This window comes from Musa acuminata, chromosome BXJ3-8 (genome assembly GCF_036884655.1).
Source record: "Musa acuminata AAA Group cultivar baxijiao chromosome BXJ3-8, Cavendish_Baxijiao_AAA, whole genome shotgun sequence".
Taxonomy (NCBI): Eukaryota; Viridiplantae; Streptophyta; class Magnoliopsida; order Zingiberales; family Musaceae; genus Musa; species Musa acuminata.
Genome location: NC_088356.1, coordinates 34,147,164 through 34,175,080, shown reverse-complemented (window position 1 = coordinate 34,175,080; position 27,917 = coordinate 34,147,164). Strand labels below are relative to the sequence as shown.

The 27,917-nt window shown below is 36.7% G+C and overlaps 1 protein-coding gene across 4 annotated transcripts; it reads left to right on the top strand.

Moving 5' to 3' along the window:
- Nucleotides 1-198: 198 nt before the first annotated feature.
- LOC135583780 (uncharacterized) lies at nucleotides 199-27,130 on the top strand. Of its 4 annotated transcripts, none has more exons than XM_065163198.1 (18): nucleotides 199-336; nucleotides 899-967; nucleotides 5,444-5,535; nucleotides 5,646-5,684; nucleotides 7,986-8,039; nucleotides 16,952-17,026; nucleotides 19,226-19,291; nucleotides 19,409-19,451; nucleotides 21,403-21,451; nucleotides 22,627-22,720; nucleotides 22,816-22,868; nucleotides 24,629-24,713; nucleotides 24,784-24,886; nucleotides 24,969-25,061; nucleotides 26,451-26,517; nucleotides 26,639-26,705; nucleotides 26,807-26,860; nucleotides 26,974-27,130. In XM_065163198.1, exons 2-18 carry the CDS (start codon nucleotides 901-903, stop codon nucleotides 27,106-27,108), a joined length of 1,236 nt encoding a protein of 411 aa, XP_065019270.1. In that variant the 5' UTR covers nucleotides 199-336; nucleotides 899-900; the 3' UTR covers nucleotides 27,109-27,130. The 4 variants fall into 4 exon arrangements, with proteins under 4 accessions (XP_065019270.1, XP_065019272.1, XP_065019273.1 ...); XM_065163199.1 differs by lacking the exon at nucleotides 199-336 and adding an exon at nucleotides 689-813; XM_065163200.1 differs by lacking the exon at nucleotides 16,952-17,026.
- Nucleotides 27,131-27,917: the final 787 nt, after the last annotated feature.

Sequence of the window (27,917 nt, the reverse complement as noted above, 5' to 3'; positions counted from 1 at the left end):
GGTAAGAGATTACGAGGCCGTTGGTAGAGGGTAAGAGATTTGGGTAAAAAAAGCCCATAAAGTAAAAAAACGGATTACGAGGAGTGATTTAGTAAAATTCTAAAAAAACCTAGATATTGTTTAGGTAAAATATTCAAATTAAAATATGAGATTTTTTATAAAGAATCTGTCTAAGTGAAAACATCAAATTTTGAGTAAGGGTTGCCGTTCCCTGTGCATGCCCATCCTCCCTGTTCTTTTACCACTCAAAATTGAACTGACGAGACCACGCAACAACATCCCAAGATCCCCTTTCTCTCGATTCCGTTCGATTTGCACTTCCGCCGAGTTCTTCAGGTACGCATTTTTCTCCGCTGCCGCATTTGCCCACCGCGATTCTTTTCTTGCAATGTGTAGCTACCCGCTTATTTGGATCTTTCTACCTGAGCTCAGGTGCTCAGGTCAATCGATCTCCTCGTCTAACCCTTTCCTTTAACGTCATAAATTATCAAGCACAGATGATATCACCTCTATTTCGAGAATCATTTGCAGATCAATGTGGCGGTCTTCTTTTTTCCTCCCTTTAGAAATCGACACGCCTTGTTTATTTCTTTCAACAAGCATCAATTAGTTTTTCTTACTGATTGAAGTAATCAAAGCCTTTTATCGTTGATCAAATATTCCTGTTGTGATCGGTCACTATGCGGTGCATGAGTGGTGGTTATGTTGTTTCCTTACACAAATTTACAGAACAAACGACCAGGGAATCAAAATAAAGATTTCCATGAACAATACCTTCTCGGTGAACAGACACTGTAGGGATTTACAACGGCAGTGGGTCATGGTTTTGTTTGTGCTTTGATTGGTTTCATATAGCGTCATCTTTCATTGTAGCTATCACTGACTTCTGGTTTCGCAGGAATGTTGCATGGTGGAAGTTCTCCAAGCTTTTGTTCCTACACTTCTGTGCTTCCTTGTTTTTTTCTAGGTATATACCTCCCTTACATTTAATAAACACAAAAAGTCTTACAAGATCACAAGATATCACTGGTGAAATTATCTTACTGTATTTGGTAACTGATGGCACTCATTTGGCATGCCCTCACTATTTATTGTTTCTTATCATATGGTTCAAAATCTAGCAATAGAGTGACTATTAGGTAGAAATGGTGTAATTGGCCGACGTAAATAAGAAACTGATCTCCCTTACATCTGATAAACACACAAAGTCTTATAAGATTTCATGATATCACTGGTGGAAGTATCTTACTGTGTTTGTTAACTGATGACACACATATCTGGCATTCCCTAACTATTTATTGTTTCTTGTTATATGGTTCAAAATCTAATGATAGAATAATTACTAGGTAAAAATGAAAACTACTGCTTTTTTCTCTCTGTAATTGGCTGATGTAATTAAAGGGGAATATGTCGGTATTGTTACGGTAATTTAAATGAATACCGAAACAACTTTATTCTATTTTTACAAAGAGTTGAGGCTTGTATTTTGTGTTGCTCGTTGTTGCTATTTGGTGATGTGAAGATAGTGTCTTATTAAAAGTGCTAGGTGCCATGGTCCCAAAACACCCGAGGTACTAGGCGCTCGTCTAGGCACCTGCCCAAGCGAAACGAGGGGCTCTCAAATATTAAAATTTAAAAATATATATTATGATTGATAAATATGATCACAAAAATAATAGTAGCATATCAACTTGGAATCATATAAAGTACCAAATTATATTGTCCATCTTCTAATAACAAAATGTCAAAACAGTGAAGTTTACCATCAAATTCAGTTATCATCATTATCAACTTTATCGTTCTTAAACTTATCATCATCTTCCTTTTCCTCTTCAATTGATTTATATTCTTCTCATTTATCTTAAGCAAGATAGGTTTCCTCCTCTTTAATGATGACAAGTGATGAACTCGAGACTTTTGCATTTATTTTTTGCTTTTGTTATTTGTCTTGTGTATGTAATTCTCCAACACTTGAGGTTTTTGTTACATCTCCTTTGAAACATTAATATATTGTAATGAGATTGGATCAAATACAAACTCATCTTCGGCATTTTGTATATTCACACTTATTTTCACCATCAACCACTTATTTGAATCATCAATATCTTATAATAAGATTGGATCAATACTATTTTATAAATTATAATGAGCTTTCAGTGCTTGATTATACTTTATATAAATCAGATTATGTAATCGTTGATGCTTCAACCAATTTCTTCTCTTTGTATGAATTTGTCATGTCATATAGATTAAAGATATATTAATAAATCCATCTAAAAAAGAATAAATTAGTTGAAATGAAAATATTCTTATATAGTTACATTCTTAATGACACTTCAATTTCGTTCACAACCTATAGCACTACAAGTTAGATTGGGAATTTTGATAACTAATTGCTGCAAGCTCGGGATGAAATTTCCAAATAAGTCCCACCATTCAATTGCAAATTTTAACTTCATTATTAACAATAACATACTATATGCATTTATATGATGTTAATTATATAAAGTTATAAATACTTAGGGATTTAGCTATCCTTGAATCGAATTGCCATAAGAATTTAAAAAAGACCCTTGACATTCTTATATAAAGATAATTCATGTCCAATCTTATCTTGAACCTTAATGCTTAGAATTAATCTTGCAATGCATTGATATAACCCGAATACAACTTTTGCCTCAAGCTCAATGGAGGATTTCTAATAAAACAATTATGGGTTTAAATAATGTCCTGCTGCATGTAGTGGATGATGAAGTTGACATTCCTATCTTTAATCAATGATTGTAAATATATTATTGTACTAATCTTCATTTCTACCAAAAGACTTTTGCATCATTTCCTTGGTTCTATCTATAGCCTCGTAAATATATTGCAGGCTTCTTTTCATTATTAGATAGCTAAAGAACTCGAACAAGAGGGTCTATTATTTTAATGTATAGACTATGATTCCAAAAGGGTAACATTAAGATGACATCACTAGCCCTCTTGCCTTTCATATCTTTTGCCCATTTCCTTATCACCTATTTCTCCGAGCTAAATATGTTTCTTAGGTTATGCTTTTAATGGTACAAACTTTGTAATGTTAGAAATGAAATAGCAAATCACATGACATCGTATCTCACCAATTCCTTGTTGTTTGTGAATTTCATCATATTCAAAGCCTAACTATGATTATATAGAATTTCAATGACAGATTGTGCTTTAGACGGTCTTCTTGATGCTAGGAATCTTTCCAATATCCTTCAATATTAGTTCAATGTATTATGCAACACATGGAGTCTAATACAAGTGTTGTCTTTATGCTTGAAATAATATACCTAAGAAAGAGGATATTAAAATTGATAAGACCTAAGAGTCACGTAGCTCTTCCATTTAAATTGGAAAAATTAGAGACAGAGAGTAGTTAGAAGTTTAAAATACTCAAAAGATAAATCTTACCAAATTGTCGGTTATAACTTGGACAACATTTTGTTCACCAATTTTTTCTACAAACTTGTTAAGCAACTCAAATATATTTTCTCCAGATTTCATAAAAGATGTATCTATTAACTTCACAACCATGGTTCCCAAAGAACAGTTGATCATCAAATTAGTGATACTCCATTGTCTCCTGTTGGTCCAACCATCTGTGATAATAAAGCAACCATGTTTTACCTATGTTTCTTTGTGGCTTTTCAATAAATCATTTGTGTGCTCTAACTCTTTTTTTAGTAATGAAACTCTCAACTTATGATAACTTAAAGTTCTTAATTTAGAACCATATCTTCTAATAGCTTCAATCACCTCTGTAAAATTGTCTAAATGACAAGCATTAATGGGAATTCCAGCGTAAGCGAGCAATGTGTTGAATCGCTCTTGCCCTTATTTCCTTATCATAAGCATTGTTTATATTTGTTTGTTTTAATTTTACTTCTCTTTTACCTTGTTGCTTTTATGATTCTTGATACATATTCAAGTCCATTAGCCCCTTTTTAGCCTTCTTAACAATCACAACTTCTTTTCCTTTTCTGTTAGACATTTTTTTCTCGTTAGCATCTTACATGTTCTGAATGATCTTTCTCTTCTTCATCATCTCTAATATATTGAATATCATCCTTGGGTAAAATTCCATAAGTTTCATTCCTTTGTATCTTTGTCTTATTTATATAAGTCAGCAACTTTTCTTTTACATCAGATGGACACTTGTGGACACTTTTTGCATGATGATACATTCTTAAAGTTTCTTACTTAATGTTGCTTTGCACAGAAAATACCACCTCCAGTAGTCTTCCCGCAAAAAATATGTCACAACATTAAGATCTTTAACATCCTTTGGGTAGTTGTATTTCCAAATAGGATCCTTTCTTGAGTTTTTTGGCGATGAATCTTTTGAATTACTCTGGACACTTGTCATTATTCCTAAAATATAAAAACGATCAAACATTGAAGGCAACATATATTAAGAAATATGTTAATAACAGCATATGATGTGGTATGCTGCAAGCCTACAATTCTAAGTTGTTGTTTGTCCTAATAAGGTCTTAAATTAATTTCCATGGAACAAGGTAATAGAAAATTCTATCAGGATGCTATTTTGCTAGAAATAAGAGAAAAATCAATGTGATGTTCCTACCTAGAGTATATTGTTATGTTTAAAGCAGTATTTTCAAAAAGGATGAAATTTGAGGTGAGTGCTAACTAAGGTTCATCGTACCGTAGCATATCGCTCGATACAGGTGGTACGTATCGATCCAATAGAAGATCGATATGGGCGATATATTGATACGTCTCTATGTACCATATGTCAGTATACTCAGTATGACTCGATATAGCTCGGTATGTACCATACCGATAGATGGTTGATACACCGGTATGGATTGGTAAGGCGAACCATGGTGCTAATTGCTAACTGCTAACTGCTAAGCAATGTTTTTTAATAACTATTTTTTAGCAATGGGGTGTTATGGTAGGTGACATTAGTTGGTTTGATTGAACCAACTTACTCACCCAGTCAATCCGAGCTTGAAGTCGACTCGATTTGGCCTAGGTGCGAGCTCGAGTGGCGCTTCATTGAAATGCCTCACTCTGAGGTGTTCCGAGGTGCTTGGGTTTCGCCTCACCTTGCCTAAGCACCTTTTGAAAACACTAGAAGATACTTGCTGATTTATCGTGCATCTCTTCTTCATATTAGTGATATTCAAAGCTTTACTTTCTGGTGTCAAGGACCAAAAAATTAGACACATATAAGTTTAGACGGAGTTCACATGTATATTGCTTCATAAATTTGAGTTTATATGTCCAAGTAGTTGTCTACCTTCTTGATCCACATGGAAAATAACTATATTGGGAAGATGATTGGAGCTTAATGCTTTTTTTGTCGTTTAACTTTTACATCAAGCCTGTGGATGTAATATTCTTATTTGCTTATTTTGCCATTTCTAACGCCGTGTTACCCTTTTAACAGCATTCTTCATGTATTTTATTGCCGCCGTATCTGTTGTGGTACCGGGCTCTAGTTGTTATGCCCTGGATAATACCAGTCGCCTCGTTGATTTTGTATCCTTTATTCTCATTTCTAGTCAGAATCAACTGATACATGTCCGCATGTTTAAAGCAACATCATCTGGAATTTTTTTATGGATTGTCTTCTCTGAGCTTCTACTCAGACTGACTGGATTGGCCATCCTTTTGAATTTGATGGAAAGGTAACAAATTTATCCGCAAAATCTTTTTGAAGATGTTTTTCTATCCGTGTTTGAGAACCATTGAATGAAGGCTTTAAATAAAACCTCTCTGACTAGTATCTTATAACCTTATATATTTGGTGCTTCATATAGTTTAGCTTTCTTATGAATCAAGAAAAGTCTTAATATTGGTTGTGTGTTATTGCTATGATGCCTAATGATGATAATATATTATTCTGTTTCGCTTTTGAAATCCTTGGGGTGACAGAATTTCAAGAGGTAGTTTTGTTGTTTGAGGAAGAAGACTGCCCATTAGTATGGGCATCAGTAGTATAGAGGCTTTTGAGTCTTTTAATATGTTTTGGAGTGTCTTGAATAAATAGGAGGTATTATATAGCATGATTAATGGAATTGCAATTTAGTTGTTAAAATGCTTTCATGCAACTTGGAATCTGAGGTTGTGGCAGTGTATTGAACCCCTTTTATTCCTTTTTTGTTTGTCTTTTTTGCTTAAATTTCTAGATGTATTAAAACTTATTTTAGTCAACTTTCTTAAGGTTCAAACCTTAAGAATTCTGATTATTTGTGCTCAGTGTTTGGAATTTTCTTAAAGTGCTAAAGTCTGAAGATTGTAAATACAATCTGTGGCTTAACTGAATGTTGCATAATCTTTTGTTGTTTGCATGGATGAACGCATAGGGTGAGTTCTTAATAGGAGAAGAATTAATTAATTTATTAGTAGGAAACCAAGTAGTTGGATGAAAAATTTGGGGGAAATGGATAACTAGATGTAAATTTTGATATACTGGAGAAGATAACATAGGATCTGATTGTATTCTTGTAGTCTCTTTGAAGCTTTGTTATGAACAAACACAAAACTAGTTGCAACCCTGTTATATGATACAATGATAACTGGAAATTTTCAAAGCTTAATTGTTTTGGAACTTTGAGAAACAAGCATGTGCTGATACTATGGCACCTCTTTTTGTTACTTAGACAAGCTTCCTAACACAAATTCCCAACATATGCTTAGAGTTGAACTATTTGGTGCAAGTGCATCTACCCAACTATAACATTCCATGCTAAATGGCATTGGCTAAAATTTATAGAAGTATCATGATAGAAGAACTTAAAGAGTTGAATTCTTGTCAAGGAACAAGGCTGAATGTTGTTTGAGGACATAATAAGAATGTCATTGGTAATTAAATCTCTCTTTTACATCTGCATCTATGATTGTGTGTGTGCACTCTCACATGGAGCGCATGCTGATATGTATAAATGTGCAGGTTTATATTTTTGTTTTCATATCATTTTACTTTTTTTGTTATACACTTACAAAATCTTTGATTAGCTTTTAATAAACCCCTTAGCTAATGTATCATCTATTATATGATCATCAAAATTGCACATTTCAGGAGACTAGTTTGTCTGTATCACCATAATGATTTAGAGTTTTGAGTCTTGATGAGTTTTGCCCATACTATACAGCAACACCATGATATAAGCACATGGTCCATCATGGACCGACCATGTTGTGCTGATAGTGCCTGAAACAACTTTGTATGAGATATTGATTTGTTCTGTCAGGCACATAACCATGCCTTGTAGTGCTGCATGTTATTAGCATGGGGGCATGCTGATGAAAATTGAAAATCAAATTGAAATTGTGGCTGAATTCCATTTGATCAATTGTTCATTTTTGTAATGACTTTCTTGAAGCAAGTTGCTAATTTGTTATAGTTTGGCAAAGGTAACACATGGTTGGAGATGTGTTTTGGACATTTTGGTCTTAAGGGAAAAGTGTTGGCAAAATGTTACAGGGCCTTTTTTTTTTTGAAGGACTAAGGTTCTCATTTCTTCTTAAATAAATTCTTTGAATTTAAGTAGCAAGATGCAAATAAAGCTTCTGTTTGCAAGTTTGATGTTTAAGGAAATCTGTATATGATTAATGGGTTCAGACCATCTCAAAAGGAAGGCTGGTTTCACATAAGTTTCACATTTTCTAATTTTTACTTAGGGTTGATCTTAATTGATTTTGAAAACATCTCTCATTCAAAGCTTCAGTGAAGCATCTGTCGTGGAACATCAGTTCCCCCAAGGATAGGGCTGCAACAAGTAAATATTTAGCTTATTTTCTTTTCTGTGTCTCTTGTGTTATTATGTATTATTTATCATACTACCCATCCCTGCTTCATGTTAGAAATTTTCTGCTTGTATATGGTTTAATGATGTAATACCAAAAGCTTAATATGGGCATCAAATAACTTGCAATGTCTGAATTGTGTATTAAGAAATTTAATGCTTTCCATTTGCAATAAATAGGATGCTGATTTGGTTGTTCGATTCTGCAAGGATGTGGAGCATCGATCTCAAGTGGTATGTTCAAAGATATTTTATATGCTTCATTGTAACTAGACTTCTGTGGTTATGATGTATTCTGTTCAGGTGCATAGCCTACCAGTTCTGTTGTAAGAAATCATGTTGTGGAACATGCAGATTTAAGTAGTTTAACATGTTGGTGAATAGTAATATCTTGAGAAGTAGCAGGCAATGCCACAATAATAAATCTTCCTTGGTTTTTTAGATATTATAGCCTATTTTGAATGAAGGCAATGCCACAATATGTGCATGCTTATTGTTGATTTTTTTTCTTCTTTATACTGTTAGCCCCACCCATGCCTGGAAAAAGAAGATTGCATTAGGTAGCTAACAAGAAGTATAAGATATTTTCATTTCTTACTAACATGGAATTTCGCTGAATTTCGGTGATGCCAAGTGGTCATTTGGAGGCGACAGAAGGAATTCCCACCCTTATGTTCCAAGATGAAAGGTCAACTAGAAGGCCATTGCACGCGACTCATCCCATTGCCATACTAATTTATACAAAATAGATATAGAAATAAATAAGCAATATTGCACTGTTCTAGATCAGTGCAGGTTTAGAAGTTCAAATGCTAATTTTTATTACAAACAATAATATAATAGATAATGACCCTTATTTTGACAAGTGATATTGCTCTCAAGAAAGCTCAATGATGGCAAAGATCCATGTAGCCAATCTTAATTAGTTGAAACATTAAGATTTTGTGTCATTGTCATCGTTCATCTTCTATAAAGTTCAGCTATTAATGTTGCTTAGGCTACAAAATCTTGGCAGTTTGATCAAAACAAGAACAAGAAACCAAGTTTGTGGTGTTAGTTAAAGTCTTGATGTAATTGTGAGTTCTTACCCAAAGACAAAAAGAAAATAAGTAGCCTAAGAAAGTCTTAGTTATATACCAACCAAATAATCTTTTTAACATCTGATGCAATCAAACACAATGTCATAGATAATCTTCATTTATTGTTGTTAGAATAGATTTCGGCTGTCCAAGCTAGAAGCTAACTTGGATCCAACCTGGTCTCTCTTCGAGCTAGTCCCAAGGTGAAACTCGCCAAGTTAGATGTCTGAAATCCTATGCGACCCCTTTTATAGTGGACGCTTGGGGGGAGCATTGCGTAGTCTGTTTAGTAAGGACCGGTTATAACCACCTTCGTTGATCCTAGGCTATTGCCTCCATTTGTTACATCGATTGAAATTGCCATTAGTTAGAACTGCCATCGGTTAGAACTACCATCGATTGATGTCAGGCTATTTCGCCTATTTAACTTGACCATGGGTCAATCGATAGTTTGGTCATGTGGTGAGGAGGCCCTTGTTGAGCAGATGGCGACAATTATGGCGTGAAGAGCTAATGGGTCAACCACATCACTCTCTAACCTTAACACATGCCCCCCACTTCCCAAGCTGAAGAACACAATGAATTAGTGGTTGGGAAGTATAGTTTGGTTGGTTCACTATCTCGTTGTACACTATCCGTGAGAACCCTTGCTTGTCAATCCGCATCCTGAGGTTGGAGAACCTTTGGTGGAAATCCTGTTGAACCTTGAAAGGTCGGATCACACAATCAAGATAGGGTCGGCATTGACCCTGAAGAGGAAGGAAGAGCTAGTCAACTTCTTGCGCCTTAATTCAGAAGTGTTCGCATGGTTGCCCAATGATATGCCCAGAATTGATTGAGGCTTAGCTCAATATCGGCTCAACATCAATACTGAGTGCAGGGCGATCTGACAAAAACCTCGGAGATTTGCCCTCAAACGACAGTCAACGGTTGCAGATGGAGTTGATAAACTCTTGTGCACCAACTTTATCCATGAGATACACTATCCAAGATGGCTCGCCAATGTAGTCCTAGTCAAGAAAAGCAATGAGAAATGGAGAATGTGTGTTGATTACATAGACCTCAACAAGGCTTGTCGAAAGGACAACTTCCTTCTCTCAGATTGATCAATTGGTGGATGCGACCTCCGGCCATGAACTACTGACCTTTATAGACTCGTTTTCTAGATACAATCAAATACAAATGGCACAAGAAGATAAAGAGCACTGTATATGTAGATGAGGGCTTATATTGCTAGAAGAATATGTCATTTAGACTTAAGGGCTTATATTGCTGTTCAGAAGAATATGGGCTTATATTGCTAGAAGAATATGTCATTCAAACTTAAGAATGCTGGTGCAACATACTAGAGGATGGTTGACAAGATGTTCCAGCATCAAATCGAGCAGAACATGGAGGTATATGTAGATGATATATTGGTAAAGAGTCGTAGTGCTGACACATATTTGATCGTACTAGGAGAAGCATTTTCTACTATCAAAAAATTCCGTATAGGGTTAAACCCAGCAAAATGTGCGCTTAGCATCAGTTCGTAAAAATACTTTATCACCCATCAACGGGGAATATATGCCAACCCAGAAAGGTTTAGGCCATTATCAATATGAAACCTCCAGATTCGATTAAGGAGGTGCAGCGACTGATAAGCCAAATGGCTTTGCTTAATCGGTTCTTATCCTGAACAAGTGATTGATGCTTACCCTTTTCTATGTTTCTAAAGCGCCCAAAGGATTTTCGGTGGACAGAGCAATATCAAGGGGCTTTTGATCAGCTCAAGTGTTATCTAGCAGCTTCGCCCCAGCTTTCCTGTCCACTCCGAGGAGGAGACTTTTATCTTTATCTGTTTATAACACCAACAATGGTCAGTATGATATTAATTCACAAAGAAGTCCAGATTCAAAAACCAATCTACTACACCAGCCATGTACTTCAAGATGTGGAAACTCGATATTTTAATTTTGAAAAGTTGACCTATGGATTGGGTTTTACGGCAAGGAAGATTTGTTCATATTTCCAAGCCTATCACATTATCGTCATGATTGACTAGTCAATGCGCCAAATTCTTTCTAAACCTGATGCTATCAAAGCTCAAGCCCTTGCCGACTTCGTAGCAGAGATGACCCTTTATGAGGAAGCACCTGGAGAGGCCAGATATTGGACTCTTCATGTTGACGAATCAATAGCCTCAACAAATGGGGGGCTGGTCTTGTTTTGTAAAACATACAAGGAGAAATTTACAAACATGCATTTCGTTTTGATTTCAAGGTCACTAATAATGAAGCTGAATATGAGGCTTTACTGATGGGAGTTTAGATCGGTAAGGGTATGAGAATACAAAATCTAAGGGTTTATAGTGATTCCCAATTGGTCGTTATTCAGGTCATTGGTACCTACAAGGCTTGTGATCCAACCATGGTCTCGTATCTAGCAAAGGCAAAACAGATAATAGTTGACATCCTGACATTTCACATAAAGCAAATCCCTAGAGCAAATAATGTAGCAATAAATACCCTTTTCAGGTCCACTGTTGGGGACTCGCTATTGCCGATAAGAGGGATCGTCATCAAAATATTGGCTCATAGAAGCATTCACAAGGATTAAGTAGTGACTACATCCACAGAAATAATATGTATGAGGAACATTTTGAAGTACCTTATAAATCGAAACTCTCTCGAGAGACCCAATGGAAGCTAGGAGAATACGCCAACAATAGGCGTGGTACTATATTTTGGATGAAGTGCTTTACAAACGATCCTTGTCTCAATCGTTTTTGTGTTATCTTCATCTTTGCTGAAGTAGCTTAAGTAGTGTCTGAGGTCCACGGGGGAACCTATGGAGAGCATATCAGTGTTAGGTCATTGGCATTTAAGATACTATGACAAGGCTATTACTGGCCGACCCTCAAATAGGACATCGAGGAGTATGTCCGATGATGCGACATATGCCAACGCAATGCTCGAATCCAAAGGTTACCAGTAGTACAGTTGACTCCGATTGATGTAGCTTGGCCCTTTGCACAGTGGTAGGTAGATATTCTTGAGCCTTTCCCACCCGCTTCAGTCCAAAGGAAGTATCTGATAGTCGGAGTAGTTTACCTCACTAAATGGGCCGAGGCCAAGCCACTAGCATTGATTGCCAAAAGACTAGTGGAAGGATTCATTTGAAAATATATTATCGCTCAGTTCGGAGTTCCACGGACATTGATCACTGACAACGGAACATAGTGTAATAATGCTAAGTTCAAAGAATTATGTGATTCATTCAGAATTCAACTCAGATTCAGCTTGGTAGCTTACCCTCAAGCCAATGGTTAGACTAAGATCACCAACTGAGCCATATTGAAGGGATTAAAGAAAAGAGTCTCGGGGGAAAAAGTAACTTGGGTAGACGAGCTATCGAGCATCTTATGGAGTTAGCGGACCACACCAAAAGCCTCCATTGGGGAATCACCAGTTTGCTTGGCTTATGGGATGGAGGCTGTACTCCTAGTTGAGCTAACACTGCCAACCTCATGCACCTCTCACTTTATCGAGAAATCGGAGGTCGGGCTTAAAGCAAACATAGACTTAATCAATGAAGTCAGAGCTCAGGTACACCTTAGGAACCTGGCTTATAAAAGAGCCCTTGCTAAAACTTTCAACATCAAAGTTTGCCCTCGTCGGCTAAAGAAAGAGGATCTTGTTCTCATAAAAGCTGAGGTCAATGACCCGACTCACAACAAGAGTAAGTTGGCGCCAACCTAGGAAGGACTATATTGGATCACAGAGGAAGTCCGACTCGGCACCTACCAACTCGAGACTCTCGACGGGTTAGATGTTCCTAGAACTTGACATATTTCCCACCTCAGGAAATACTATCCCTGATTTTGCCATTCTCGACATGATTACAAAAGAACTTGTAACTCCTCCGAGAATAGTGACAAAACTTGAAGAAATCTATGGTTGTAACTCTTCCTTTAATTGTAATAAAATTGTTGGAATATTTCCTATGGTGATTTTCTACCCCCAAACTCGGCATCGCCCTTAGATTTCAGGGCTCTTTGATACACCCTTTCCTTTTATACCTTCACCACCTCAATCGACCCCTTCAAGGAATCGGCCTGGCTCAGACTTGCCGTTGTAACCTTCGCCGCCATAGCTGCTCCTTCCAACTCGTCCACTCAATTTTAGAGCCGGGCCCATATGTTCTCCTGTTGAGACTTCATAGCAATCATGTCATCTTGCTCCTGTTTCACAGCTTCAACCTCCCGAAGGAGATGACCAATAGTGGTCGGGGAGTCTCAAGCTCGGTCAAAGACCGAGGTCATAAGCTATCGGTGCTATAAAGGAAAGACAGCGAGTTAGAAAATTTGCGAAGTAATAGTCACTACAACCAGATACTTATGAGCATCGGATAAAGATCCTCTGTAGGCCTCAAATAGAGGCCCTCGGCCAGGGAGGGGTGTAGAAGACACCGATTCCAAGAGGTGGCCTCCCTTGGAACTTCCCACGATCGATTGGAATTGGTTAGGCTTTAGTTGGGGACACAGGTGTCCCCTTCCTCTAGCGACCACCCTGCCGTTGATTCGCAGCGATAGGAGTTCTGCTAGATAGGTAGAATCCCATCACTGATGAAGGTAGTGGATCAGGCGGAGTGGCCAAGGTCCCGCCCCTGATGCTTTGGAAGACAAGGAGCGGAATGTTGTTGTTGTTGTTGCTCGGGCTCACAAGTCTTAGTCTTCTCAATCTCTACTCGTTGATCCCTTGAGGTGAATCGAATCTTCGTGAAGGCCCGATCGATGGGGGTGCCTCCTCATGGCGCTCCTTGTTAGGACTCTAGCTAGGAGAGTCCTTATTGAGAGGGACATTCATGTAAAACCTATTTAAGCTAACCCCTATTAAAGAGGTGAAGAGGTCGGCTAGGGTTAGGAGGTTATTTCTTAGAGAAGAATTAGGAGTTGTAAAGGAATAGGAGTCTTGAGTATGAGTCCTATTAGGAGTTGGTTAGAAGTAGGAGTCCTATTAGGACTTAGGGTTTAGAAGCCCTATAAATAGCCATGTATTCCTCCTCTTTTCATAAGCAATAGATGAATCTTTTCTGCAACTTTTGAGCAGCAACTTAGAAGGAGGAACCCCTATAGAGTTCCAAGGAGGCCGATCCCCTAAAGAGATCAACCCCAAGTTTAGAATCTGCAAGGGTTCTAACACTCCTCTAGCTGGGCGGTGGTGTTGATGGAGGAGGAACCGACGGGTGTTTTTGCTCAATACGAGGTCTAGCTAGCCCCCTTACTTTAGTGATAGGTCGACAATGCTCCCTTTCGACTTCCTCTCGTCGGGCCTAGGTTGACCCGGGCTAAGAGATGACACTCTTTGTCCTCCCACCTCGGTAGTGGGTGTTGTATTTGAGAATACTCCTTTGAAGATCCATATTTGCATAAGAATTAAAAGTTAACTAAATTAAGAAGGGAAAGTTCCAACTTCTTATCTCGAGGAGCTGAACTTAGGCTTGCATTAACGAGCTATTGTTTTCTCATTTATAGGACGGTAGTGGACTCAGACAAGGTTACAGACAGTCTTCGAAACTGCTCATTTTCCATCTCATGCAACCTCGAGACAAGGTTACAGACAGTCTTCGAAACTGCTCATTTTCCATCTCATGCAACCTCGAGGCGACATTGAAAAACTTATGGTTGGACCAATCTAAGTTGATTGGCCAACCGTTTCTCGAAAGAATAAAAAAATCTCCTCTTCCAACCTTTACAGGAGGTAGGAGTGCCCTTGACCTAACAGTCAGGTCCGATAGAGAGGAAATACGCTGACCCCCTAAAATCACAGACTATAGTAGGCAAACAAGAGGGTTGGCTTCGGGGAAATCTGGGCCTTCACGCATTCCCCGTTGAATGCCGCAAGAAAGCGCTAGGAGTTTGGCACCATCTAGGTGGGGGAGAAATTTCAATAGTTGAAAGTCTCGACAAAAAATGAGTGGAGGGGGAAACGAAGCCCCATCACCAATGCATCTATACTTGTGCAAAACATGTGACGTAACACATAAGGTCGGTCAGCCAACTGAGCAGGCACCAACTAAAAGTTAGCTAGTATATGATAAACATCCCGGAGAATCTCTTGGTCGATGTCCGACACCATCGAATTCGAGTCAAAGGACTCTGCCATAGGCAGCGGAGCCACATCATGAGATGGATTCGTCTCCAGGGGAGGGGGGGCAACCTCCATTGGCGTGGTTGACTCTACTCCTTTCGAGATTGTAGCTTCCGCTGCTCGCACCAAGGATGGTGATGAGGTCGGTAACCTATCCGAGTCCAAGGTATTAGAGGACAAGGTTGCGGATGACATTGTAGACCTATGGAAGTTGAGGTTGTTGTGAAGCCCTAAGGGTGATGTTCATGAAAGTTCTAATCACAAGCTGGGATGAGGAGTATTTGGGGTGAATAATCAACTATTTATAGAGGTTGAAGATATGCTTTGTTTGCCTGGTTGCCCATTTGGCTCCCGAACGCCTCGATGAGAGTGGGACAAGTGACATCATCCAGCGTGATCTAGGACACGTGGTGCAATCCTAACAGCTCAACAGTTATTCGAATCGTCAGAGAACTCATGTTGAATCCACCACTCTCTTAACAAAGGCCATGTGACAAGAGACCATTGCGCCACATTTTCCCATAGCCATGGGCGGGCTTAACGTAGATTAGGTGTTAGACCTTTCTTGATTCGTTTGGATTCTCCAGCCCGCCAAAGGAAGGGGCACGTGTAGCACATGCCCCTATTAGCCCCTTGTGCATCGTCGTGCTGGACCTCTCCGGCCCTTTGTGTGTTGTTGCACCTAACCTCTCTAGCCCTTGGCGCCACCACATGTGGCCATATTGACCCTTTGTGTGTTGCCATGCCTGACCTCTCCAGCCCTTGGCGCCACTACTTGTGGCCCTATCGGTCCTTTGTGTGTTGTCGCACCTAGCTTGTTGGCCCCTGGCACGATCACACACGGCCTTATTGGACCATCATGTGTCACTGTGCCTGGTCTCTCTGGCCCCTAGCGCCACCTCACGTGGCCCTATTGGCACTTCGTGCACCACTACACCCGGTCGGGGACCTATCGAGCTAGGGTACTTAGCTAACATGTAACACCGGCAATACTAAGTCGAATGTGCCAAGTCGGGCATACTGAGTTGGGTAGCTCGAGTCGGATGGCCTGAGTCAGGTATGTCATCAACTCCTACATAGATGATATGTACCAACCAAACTATACTTCCTGATCAGTTATCCACGATGCTCAGCTTGGGAAGTGGGGGGCATGTGTTCGAGTTAGAGTGATGTGGCTAACCCGTCAGTTCTCGATGGCATCATTATTGCCACATGATCAAACTACTGGTTGACACATGGTCGAGTTAAACACATGAAACAACTCGATATCAGTCGACGATAGTTCCAACAAATGACAGTTCCAATCGATGGCAGTTTGAACCAATGGCAACTCCAGCTAGGGTAAAAAACGAGTGCAACAGCCCGAGATCAACGAAGGTGGTTATAATTGGTTCTCACTAAACGGACTGTGCAACACTCCCCCTAAGCACCTACTATAAAAGGGGTCGCACAGGTATGCCCAACACACACTGAACAATTTGAATCCGACTTGTTTGATTGGATTACTGACTTAAGCATTAGAGAAGCGTTGTTGAGAACATCCTCTAACTTAATTTTGTAGGATTTTGAATGTCCGATTTCGTGAGTTTCACCTTAGGACCAGCTCGAAGAGCGACCAGGTTGGATCTGAGTTAGCTTCCAACTCCGACAACCAAAATCTACTCTAACAATTATAAAAATTATTTGCTCTAATATTTAATGATCAAACCATCTAACCAATAATGCCAGGGAAGAGGGAATGTGATTTTGTATTTATCTTGTATACATAATTGATTTTACCATTTGTCAAACAATGATGAGGTGAAACAAGAGTCTTTTAATGAAAGTGATGATGCCTTTTAAGTTATTTGCTGCTAACTCTAACTATATTGCACATATGTGACTAAATTGGTAGTTTGCATGGAATTCTATATCCTAAATATCCTTATTCTTGCAGGGGTATGTTGATTTTGGTCGTTATGAAACTTCCAACTATTTTGTATCCGGTTCAGGGCCAGTGGACTTTGTTCAGGTGAATATGTCAATGTAGAGTTGAAACTACGTTGGGTTATAACCATCCGAGTTTGTTTCCATACTAAAATGGAGCTGGATATGGTTACATAAGTGTCTATCCTTAACACATCTGTAATTTTTATGCAAATCTGGTTATCCAGAATTTTTGGTACATAGGCAGAAATGAGTTTTGAGATAAAGGTTTTGTTGCAACCATCTCCAAGTATCCAATTATCTAAAGTTCTAAAACATTTATAAAATATAAAAGTTATCTACATTAACCTAAGATAAGTTGTTATTATTGATTTTTCTATGGAGTGACATTATACACATATTTCATGCTTACTTTGATTTTCATGATTTCGTTGGAACTTCACTATCAAATAAAACTGATGAATAATTTTGAAATGGTATCACAATTATTTGTTTTATTTTATCCTAGATTCATTCATTATTCATATTTATATCCACCAAAACTCCAATTCTATTGTGTATCTGTTGTATATCAAGTTATTACTATCCTTTTCAAATACTTGAGTTGTAGTTACAACATTTAGTATCTGTTATATCCACTGATTAAAAATATATATGGCCATGAGTTTTCCCTGCTTAATCTGTGTAATCCTGTCATGCCTAGATCAAAAGATAAGTCCTGTAAGACCATGAAACAATGAATATGACAAAAGGCAGGCCTACTGTTGAAGAATATGGAAAACCTTGACCAATACAAAGGTATCAGCAAAAGGTCTATGTTACAACTACTTTAAATGATCAGCAGGCACTATTGTGCTACGAATTGCTCATCCAAAACCAGATTTAAATATTAACTTGAGACATTGATGTGAAGGAGCTCAATGGTGGCAAAATTTCCAACTGACCCCAGATAGTTGACATTACAGCTTATTGTTGTTGTGTTGTTATAGACAATGATGTGACTCAGTACAATATAATGTTTTCTTCGTGTACTGTCATCACTTTAAGGTATTCTTGTTAGTTGGAATTATGTGAATGAATGAGTAATGAGTACCCACGTTCCTAGTTTTCTAGTTGTTTTGAGATGAGGAACAAACAAGCTCATGGAAACCACTAGAGTTTTTTCCAAACTAGTGCACCCCTAGTTTATATATATATATATATATATATATATATATATATATATATATATATAAATCTGAAACTCAAAAGTGGATCCTGTAGATCAACTCAGAAAGAACTTTGACAAATAGAAGAATAAGCATTTATAAGGATCAATGTGATAGAAGATGCTAAATTTCAAAGGTCTTCACTAGAGTTTAACAAATGATTCATTCATTCACTTGCTAACCTGAAACAATAGTGAGCAATGCCAAGATCCAAGTGGGGTGTAGTATCACCTAAAATTGTATCATTTAACTCATAAAGTTCAATTGACATAAGCAAGAACTTAAAGGAATGCATTGATACATCTATCAAGATGATGTAAATGATGGCCCATTGGAGATCAAAATGGGGAGATTTGATCTTAGAAAACTAGAAATTAACAAGGAAAACAATTAAACTTTCATATAGCATTATTTTTCAGTTGAGTAACAAGCTTGGGAAATATTTTGTGGGTAATATATTTCTCAATACTCCATGGAGATCATGGAAATTGAACTAGATTGGTCATCTAGTTTACTGAATCATCACTTATGAAATGATGAATTTAAAAGAAAGCGTAAACATACCCAATGCATGAGGCTCTCGCCAATACGATGCCTAGGAAGGGTCAATTCATGAAGTGATGAATTTATTATTTTTTTAATTTTTACAAGGTTGATTATGAGTGAGGGAGCTTTTCTAGAACTTTTTTTTTATAATAAGTTTGATCATGAGTGAGAGAGCTTAACTACTGGTGCTCATCTTTTTCCTTGCACATACTTGCAATAGACATGAATGACAAATATTCATGATACATATACGTTTATGTATGGATGAACCATTCATGATATTTATGAATGACATATTCAAACTCCTAAATTTTACAATTCAGGCTACTTGCTGTAATGTGCTTATTAGATTTTCATTTTCTCTATTAGTGGTGACAGGTAGATTGTTTACAATTTTCTTTTATTCTGTGTGATTGTTTTTTTTTATGATATGCTTTAACTATCATTCATTTCTTTCACTTGGTTAGTTTGTGATACTAATAATATCTGTTTAGGTACTTGCTTGTCTGACTTGTTAAGTGTCACCTCAGGGGTATTATAATGGAGACCTAAAAAATTGTGAAAGTAGCTTTGACAAAATGGGCCGTACAGCTCAGGTTGGCCTCCGATTTTCCAAATAGTCATGAGATGCTTGGACTTGCTGGATTTGTTATAAACTAGACAACCTATTTGATGACATATATATTCATACATGTTTCTTATGCTATTTTAAGGTAGAGATTATATGTGGAAGCTGCTTAAATGGAGCATGTAAAGGTTTGTGAACTTTATTTTTTCAAATAAATTTTTACTTCTATTATAGTTTTTCTAATAGCCATTTAGAAGTTAAATTCATCCTTGTTATATCCTTATTGCTCCATCAATCCTTCAAAATTAAATAGATTCATCTTCTGTCTTAATTTAGAATGTTTCCTGAGCTTTGTATTATGTGTTACTTGATCCTTTTTCAATAATTGATATTAGTTTGTGAAGTTTGCTTTTCTTTAGCTTTTATTGGCTCTAATTGTAAGCATTTTTTCTCAGTTGAATCATAATTCTATGTAAATTCAAACCATTTTTCTTAGTACTCATTTAGAATGTTTTTGTGGGTTCCTTTTTATGTGGCACTTGATTCTTTGCTTTTGTGGGTATTTGTTTGTGTGTGTGCTTTTATTAAGCGTTTCACAGCTCCAACTGTAAGCATTTGCTCTCACTTATTGGATTATAAGTGTCTTATTATAACTTACCTAGAGTAGGCTGACTCTGAAATACTTTAGAAGAGATTATAAATTTATAACTATGTTGAAAACCTTGAAGTAGTTCATCCGGATCCCTCTTATGTTTAATTGTGTGTCACCAAGTTAGTCTTTCTTTCTTCTTATCTTTCTTTCACACATGGCATATCCTGCACAAGGAGATAACTTGTGATGCCTAACTCTTCTGTTGCATCAGTCAATGGTTTAAAGATTAAAGTTGCTTTTTCACATATTCCTGTGAAAACGTCATTGTCTTAACATTGGTGTAGAACAATCTAAAGGGTTCTAGTACTCAATAAATATTGGAATTAGATTTGGGATAAATGTGGACAAGAAATGAGGGTTAACTCTCACCTAGAGCTTGCTTCAATTGTATGTAGACACTATTATCTGAAAAGTGTAAATATAACCAATATTATAGGAAATCAATTTGAGGGAAAACATGGTTTTGTTATGCTGCATTGTATAGTAATTCCAATCCAATCCAGTGTTGATGCTGCTCCACGTTGTCATGAAGATGTTGGTTTCCAAGGTATATGATGATTAAATATGTGAAAGATGGTAGAACACAGTAAGGTGAAAGATGGAATACAGGTTTTGATTAGATATGGTTCTTTAACGGTATGTTTAATATCTAGGAAGTTTTGAAGAATACAAAGGGTGAAAGAAAGGGGTAAGGATTAAGAGGTGAAATTGGGGAGAAGAGAGGCATCTTTGACTAATCTGGTTTTGTATATATTTTGGCTTTTATCAATCTTCCATAGTTTCATTGTCTAAGTGCACATTTGTCTTCCAAATTGGTGACATAAAATTACAGCTTGAAGGGGGAAAAAACAAGTGGATAAGAGCATAAAACCTATAATCATATTCCCTCATCGATTGTGCACAAATATTATCGATATTATCATATAGTTTATTTTTGGTGATATTTTGTATAAAAGCTATGATTAATTCTTTGACTGGAGATGATCTTTCTTATTTTTTCTTGTTTGATTGGTGATTTTCAATTTTCAGCTTTATGAGGTATTGTAATCTTCTGAACAGTTTCACTAATCTAAATTTGTATTAGATTAAAAAAATATATGAAATTTACTGAAGGTGGCTTAATGTGAGACTTCATGGTTGGCATTATATTATGGCTAGTAAAATATTACCTAAAAAACTGCAAAACATATTGTATCTGGTAACTATGGCTTGTAGTTGGTGAGTTCTCTGTATGTTGAATCGTGCACACAAAATGGTATTGTTATTTTCTGCTTTTCATGAATCTTCTAAATGCACCCTAAATTTTAGTTTATTGTTAGTGAAACTTTTGTTGAACTTCCAGTGCTTCTAGCCATTTGCAAGCCACAACCATTCAGGTGTGGCTTTATGAATAGTGGACCACGATCTTAATGTTTGACATTTATATACGTGAGTAGCTTTTTTCCAGTTATTCTGCCTGGGAATACTTATATTTAGAGTTTTTGCAGGGGAACCTGGCTGCATATGTAGTGTAAATTATGATCAAACAATGTGCAGGTATCTCAATTGTGCCACATGTATTTTGATCTTTTTATGATTTACTAGTGTATACCTTCTTGTTTGTTGATGTCATTGACAGCTTTTCTTCAATCCCAAGAGAAAAGCTATTTTTTTCGAATATATGATGATCTACTTTCATTAGTGAATTGAATGTGGGTAATGATTTTAATATCACAATTTTCGTTAGCGTGTTATGAATATGTACAATGATATATTTGTTAGCTAGCAAGAACAGAATGCATTGGGGTTAAAGATGTGAGAATCTTCAAGCTCTTTGCTCCAACTTCTAAATTCTATTGATGTTAGACAATTAAAAAAATTGTATACCTGGAAATGGTAGATATATGTTAAATTAAAAATATGGTCAGATAAATGTTATTGCTACAGAGTACTTGAATGATGATAGCTGAGCTGTTCAGATTGCAAAATTGCTAAAAGCACAAGCAAAGAACAGGAAATATGTGTGCTACTAAATTGGAACAGGAAAGAAAGATGCCTTTGCAGCTGTGTCAGACCCTTTTGCAATGTGTTTTCCTGTTTTACTTGTTCACTCCCATATCTCGTAAGTTCTGACAGTGGAGTTCTGATGGACTCAGGTGCAATGATTTTATTTTTCTAATACCAATTTGTGCATGGTTATGCATGGAAACTACTAAACATTTTATACCAAATGTTTTTCGGTCTAACCAAGTACTAATATCAAAACTTATGGTCCTAGTTCAATTGGTATTTACTGTTCTGACAAAAGGTACCAGTGTATTGGAACCTGTAGCTCAATACTGGTACAATACTACTCATTTTGATTTTTTATTATTTTATTTAATGATATCAGGTAATACAAAGTTGGTATAACACCTGGTTATCAGTACTGTACTGATACTGTGAAGACTGGTATTAAATCCTTCTAAGTGATACTATGCATATATACATTGCCTACCATTGCCAAGTATGAGGCAGGAGAAATCATGGAATCAGCTACATATCTAAAGATCGTTATATTGTTTTGGACAATTGCTTATATAAATTTAATCATATAACTCAACCTGTTTACTCAAATTTATAAATATATTTTCACTGAAATTTTATCTGGTTGGGTCTGATTGCACATGTTGCATGTATTATTTTCTATTCCATTTAGCTCTTTCTTAAGTACAGATATTTCTTTGAACTAGGGTTTTGGTTGAACTTGCAATCCCATGTGTTAAACATGGTTCTCGAGTATTTGAAGGTTTCACTGTTGGTTTTCATCCTCGCACATGGGAAGTTGTAAGAACAAATTTGTCATTGTCTTTGTTTATTATTATGGTTCTGTAGTTTATTTTGAAGGAAAAAATAACTGATTCATTTTACTTTTGGAGTAGGTGTACAATGGAATGACCCAAGTAGGATATGAGAAACTTCATAATGAATTCAGGTGTTGTGCTTCTTTTAGTATTATCAGTTCCAGTTTCCTATAACAATCAAAGTCATATGTTATGAGGTTTTTAATCTTAACCTGTTTAACTCACTAAAACCAGTTATGTTCACATGAGACTATCAATTTTCTCTAATGCAAGTTATTCTTATATAAGTAAATACAGAAGACTAGGACCAAAATGGTGATATGAACTTCTATAGTTATTTACCTCATTTACTATATACTATACAAGTGGATTCTCTTTATGACCAATAATTGCACATGTATGCTCTAACTTTGGAATAATAAACTAGAATCCAGACTTTGTATTCTTGTTAGCTGTTCACGGTGGTGGATCTATGGTAATCATTTTAGTTGTGAACAAGGTTCTGAATATCGTATCGTACTGATGTACCAATCAGCTGTTGGTATGGTACATACCAAGCTGTACCAAGCATACCGACACATGGTACACTAAGGTGTATTAATATACTGCCTGTACCGGTCCTTTATCGGATCAGTATGTACCACCCGTACCGAGTGGTACAATATGGTATTGCAAACCATGGTTGTGAATGCTCTGCAAATAATTAGGACTTGGATAAAAATAAAGTTGGCCTTTTACTGAGAAACTATTAACAAGTGGTTCAAGTAGAATATGAAGAGACAAGAAATCTGCACCAATGAATAATAAAGGGGCACACAAAGTAGCAAATAAAGAGCTGACCCCATTATTTTGGATCAAGTTATTAGTTATCTCGAACAAATCCCGAAATTCGAAACTATCTGTTATCCAATAAAGACCTAAGATTCCTAATAATAGACCAAAATCACCTACACGATTAGTTACAAACGCTTTTTGGCAAGCACTTGCTGCAGTGGGTCATGTGAACCAAAATCCTATTAATAAATAGGAACATATTCTCACTAGTTCCAAAAAATATAAATTTGTATCAAATTGGAGCTGATAATTAATCCCAACATAGAAGCATTGCATGTTACATTACTGGATATTGTTCACATACTAAATTACAGGGAACTGCAAACTTAGTGTTTCTTTTGTAGGAAGTCTGTTGAGAAATACAAGACACAAACGTAATTAAAACCTAAATTGAATTAACATCAAAGTATCTAAAAAAACTATAAAACAACTCAATTTAACCCAAAACCCAATTGTATTATAAGTTTAGACCTATAATAAAATTAAACTTAAATTCCCTAATAAAACCTATATGCAAATTAGACATGAGACTAGCCACCTTAATACATTAGTTTACCAGGGAAGATGAATCAGATATGCTTACATTTATAAATGATCAGCTGTAGCACCAACCAGAAATGAACCGTGGAATGAATGATTAAGATGGTTTGAGCATGTTCAAAGAAGACACATAAATGCACCGCATAGGTAAGGTGAACTAGTGTAAATTAATGGTCTTAATAGAGTTACAGGAAAGCTCGAGAATTCTATGCTAGAAGCAGTGGACTTTGAGGCTCTTGATTTGTCTAATGATCCCAGTGATGGGAAACTGCCATGTAGGCATGTAGCCACCCGCAAATAGTAGAGAACTACAATTTGCTTTAATTGTTGCATATATCAGGTTTTCGCCCTGCTGATTTCTGCATGGAGGTGTTGTAAATCAATGTCTCCTACTGCATCTGTCACTGCTAAGTTATGGCATGAAATTATAGAAGTAGCATGTTGAGTTTTGCATGAAAATATATGCATTTACAATCATTTTCTTCACCAGAGATTCTGAATTTGGTAAATTCTGCAGTTTTGGCACTGAGCAGACACATGTATCTCTCTATCTGACGGCAGTCTCTTCTCTCTCTCGTCTTGTCAAAAAGCCACATTTCAAGGTAGACAAAATTTAGCATTCTGGTCCAAGGTCTTTTAGGCTTTTTAGTTAATGTCACTTGGCTTCCACAGGTTAACCCCAATAAAGGGCTTGAGGTCAAGTTGACAGGTTCAGCAGAAAGTGGCAGAGCCCCTACAACTTTATCTCCTACAGTTCTAAACATATACTGGAGATGTATGTTTATTTATAGGCTTATGCTACATATAGCATTTCTGGATATTGGTCACTATGAGAATGTTGCTTAACTTATATACAGGTGAGCAGGCTCGTGATACTCCTTATGAGATCGAGATCTTGATACCAGTTGATGGTTATGACCCAATTGGTTTCACCCTCACAAAGTTATGCGGTTAGTTCTGGTTCTTATTTAGTATTAAACCCTGTAATATCTTAAGGATTTTGGATGTTATGCAATATTAACAATGAAACAAGTAACCAAAATAAGTTATTGTCATAAAAGCCCATGGTTTAGTTTGTTGCCACTTATTGTCAATAAATTTAAGATGGTTTGGAAGTTCCAGGAATACTGACCTATCCTAGCTGGACCATGTTGTTGAACTTGTTCTTTTAAATATGTGGTTTTCTATAATGAAATGGTATAACATATCCATCAGGAGATATTTACCATAGGAACTGGGATGTTGAAAACTGCCAAGATACTTCAAAATAGAGCTACTGTATTGTTTTGAATCTGTACCCAAGATTTGATGTACCGCTCGAAACAGTACGAGACAGGCGGTATGTGCCTGTTTGCTAGCTGACTGGTATGTGGACCAGTCTGTTTCAGGTTGTATGCAGTAAACTGGCCTGATATCAGTTGGTATCAGTGCTGTATCAGTCATGCGATCAAGTTTCAATCATTTCCGACTGATATGGATAGGTCACAGTCGGATTTTGATCTATACTGACCCATAACAGGTGAAATCTGGCTCTAATGGTCAAATTGACCGTTGGGGTCTTTTGGGGCTTTAAATCCCCCTCCCTCCCCCTCTTTCACTCATTCTTGTTCGCACTTTCTCACACCCTAATTTGTGATTAAAGTTCCTACTTGGCGATTGGTGGTAATTGCTCACACTAACTCAATCTCTAAATTAGAAAGTTACTAATTGAAAACAATTCAATTTTTCCTCCTTATAACCTAGATTTTCTATTTATTTATCCTTTAGGGACACTTTATCTTTATCTAGATATAATTTTTATACCAATAAATTAGGAGAAAACCCTAAAAAAGGGGCTTTTGAAATTTTGGCTATTTTCTGGCCATTTTTCAGAAAACCAGTATCGACCAGTATGTACCAGTCTGCCGAGTGACTGATTTGCCCCATTGGCAGGATATGGCGTTCCTTGTCTATACCCTTGGTTAAGTGATGTTTTAGCATGATCTTCATTGACATATGGAAGGAATTGATTGGAAAGTCTTCTGTTGCTCTGAATCTTCTATCAGTAAACCTTCTGGACCAAGACTCACGAAACTTTGAGGGGAATAATCATCCAAACCTGCAGATGTATAAGTTGTCTTAATAGTAAGTCAAGATTACATATTATAGCAGGTGCTTGAGTGTCTTGTTAGGTTAATATTTACTTTGTCCTTCGATGCTTTCTACTTATTTCAGGTATCATTGCTTTTATTAAGCGATATCAAGCAAATTTCTTCACAGTTTGAAACTCTAGATGCATTTTTAGTAAAAGACATATTTCTAATTCAAATGTAGTCAAGTTCCTTGTTAATCTCTTGCAGATTATAAGCAAGGAAGAGAAGGTGATGCTACTAGTGGCTGGGCTACATTTGGAGTGCTTTCCTGCATGTATACCAATGTTATCACTATTTAGCTGAGAATTGTTACTACCGCAACCATCATCTATTTATTTAGTTCTTTTCAAAGTATCTCTTTCAGTTATGAGATTTACTTGAGCTGATTCTTCCAGCTTCATTGTGTCATCTACTTTAATTTGTTGTGGAGGGTTTATCTACAAGACTCATGTACAACTTCAGGTTAGTTCACTCTCATCCATTTAGATATAGCAATATGTTATAAACTTCCTTGCATTGGAGAAATTAAATGAGACCTAAAAATAGCCTTAACTTCTCTGCAGCATGGTCTCGATGCGTTGCCTGGAATGACTATCCTTTCTGCTCTATTGGAAACAGTGGGTGACTTGTGAAAGGATTGATATCTCTTCAGCTTATGCTTTCCCCAACACTTTTTCTGTTCAATCTGTTAACTTTATGAGCATCTAATTATGTTCTAAAATCAAACTAGGTAACCAGGCCTCGGGTCTACTCAGCAGGAGAGGAGGATAGCCGTAATTTTGCAAACCATGCATCTTGGGAATGTCCAGCTGCTTCAGCACAAGGGAGCCAGAGAACAGATGAGAGGAGATATGGTTCAATCTGATATGCTATCTGTTCATAAGATGGTTAGTTTTCTTATCTTATACTCAACCTACCTCTTGAACTTTGGCTAATTTTCCAAGCTTTTGTTTTTGTTTTTTGTTGGTTTGAACTTTGGTTATATACTTAGAAGCCTTGAACTAAGTCCTTTGTTATGTTACTTCTCATTGGAGAAGCTATACTTATTAAATGTATCTTGAACAGCTAAATTTTCTATTTAGCTATTAGAATGGTGTCATTATAAATCCCAAGTCTGAAATTTGGTTTTGGCACACGATAATTTCATGCTTTCATGAAGTGAAGCCGAAAATATCTAATTGATGAATCTAAACAATGGATGATCACATTCCTTCAATTAGGGTCATCTGTTTTCTGAGTATAAATTATTTTCTGATAGAATTCCTTGCTGTGTAATAACTTAGTGCATTTACTACTGCAATGTTCTTTATGCCTGATGACAGAACAAAAAGGATACAACTCAACAAGACTACCAAATGAAGCTAAGACGCTGATGCAAAAAGCTAAAACTAGTGATTTGATTTCTGTTACTCCTGTTGCAGTTGTTTTTGGCTTCTTGACTGCAATCTGTAGGAGAACAACTTTTCCCTGCTGCACTTGGTTAAAGAAGTGTGTAAAACTCTCTGGTATTCAGCAATCCATTGGTTTAGCACAATATCATGTTAAGAACATTAAGGATAAACTTGTAGCTGTTTTTTTTTTTGTATTTGATACTGGTAAAATGAAATGGACAAAAATACAATTAATTCATTCTCATATTTCATATTTCATATTTCATATTTCGTATGCGAGTTG

What these genes read in the sequence shown, in the direction of transcription:
- LOC135583780 (XM_065163198.1), top strand. Translation starts at nt 901, where the DNA reads ATGTTGCATGGTGGAAGTTCTCCAAGCTTTTGTTCCTACACTTCTGTG. An exon ending in CTTAAATGGAGCATGTAAAG is followed by an intron (nt 19,452 to 21,402) that starts GTTTGTGAACTT and finishes GAGTTTTTGCAG; the next exon opens with GGGAACCTGGCTGCATATGT. An exon ending in CACCCTCACAAAGTTATGCG is followed by an intron (nt 25,062 to 26,450) that starts GTTAGTTCTGGT and finishes AATCTCTTGCAG; the next exon opens with ATTATAAGCAAGGAAGAGAA.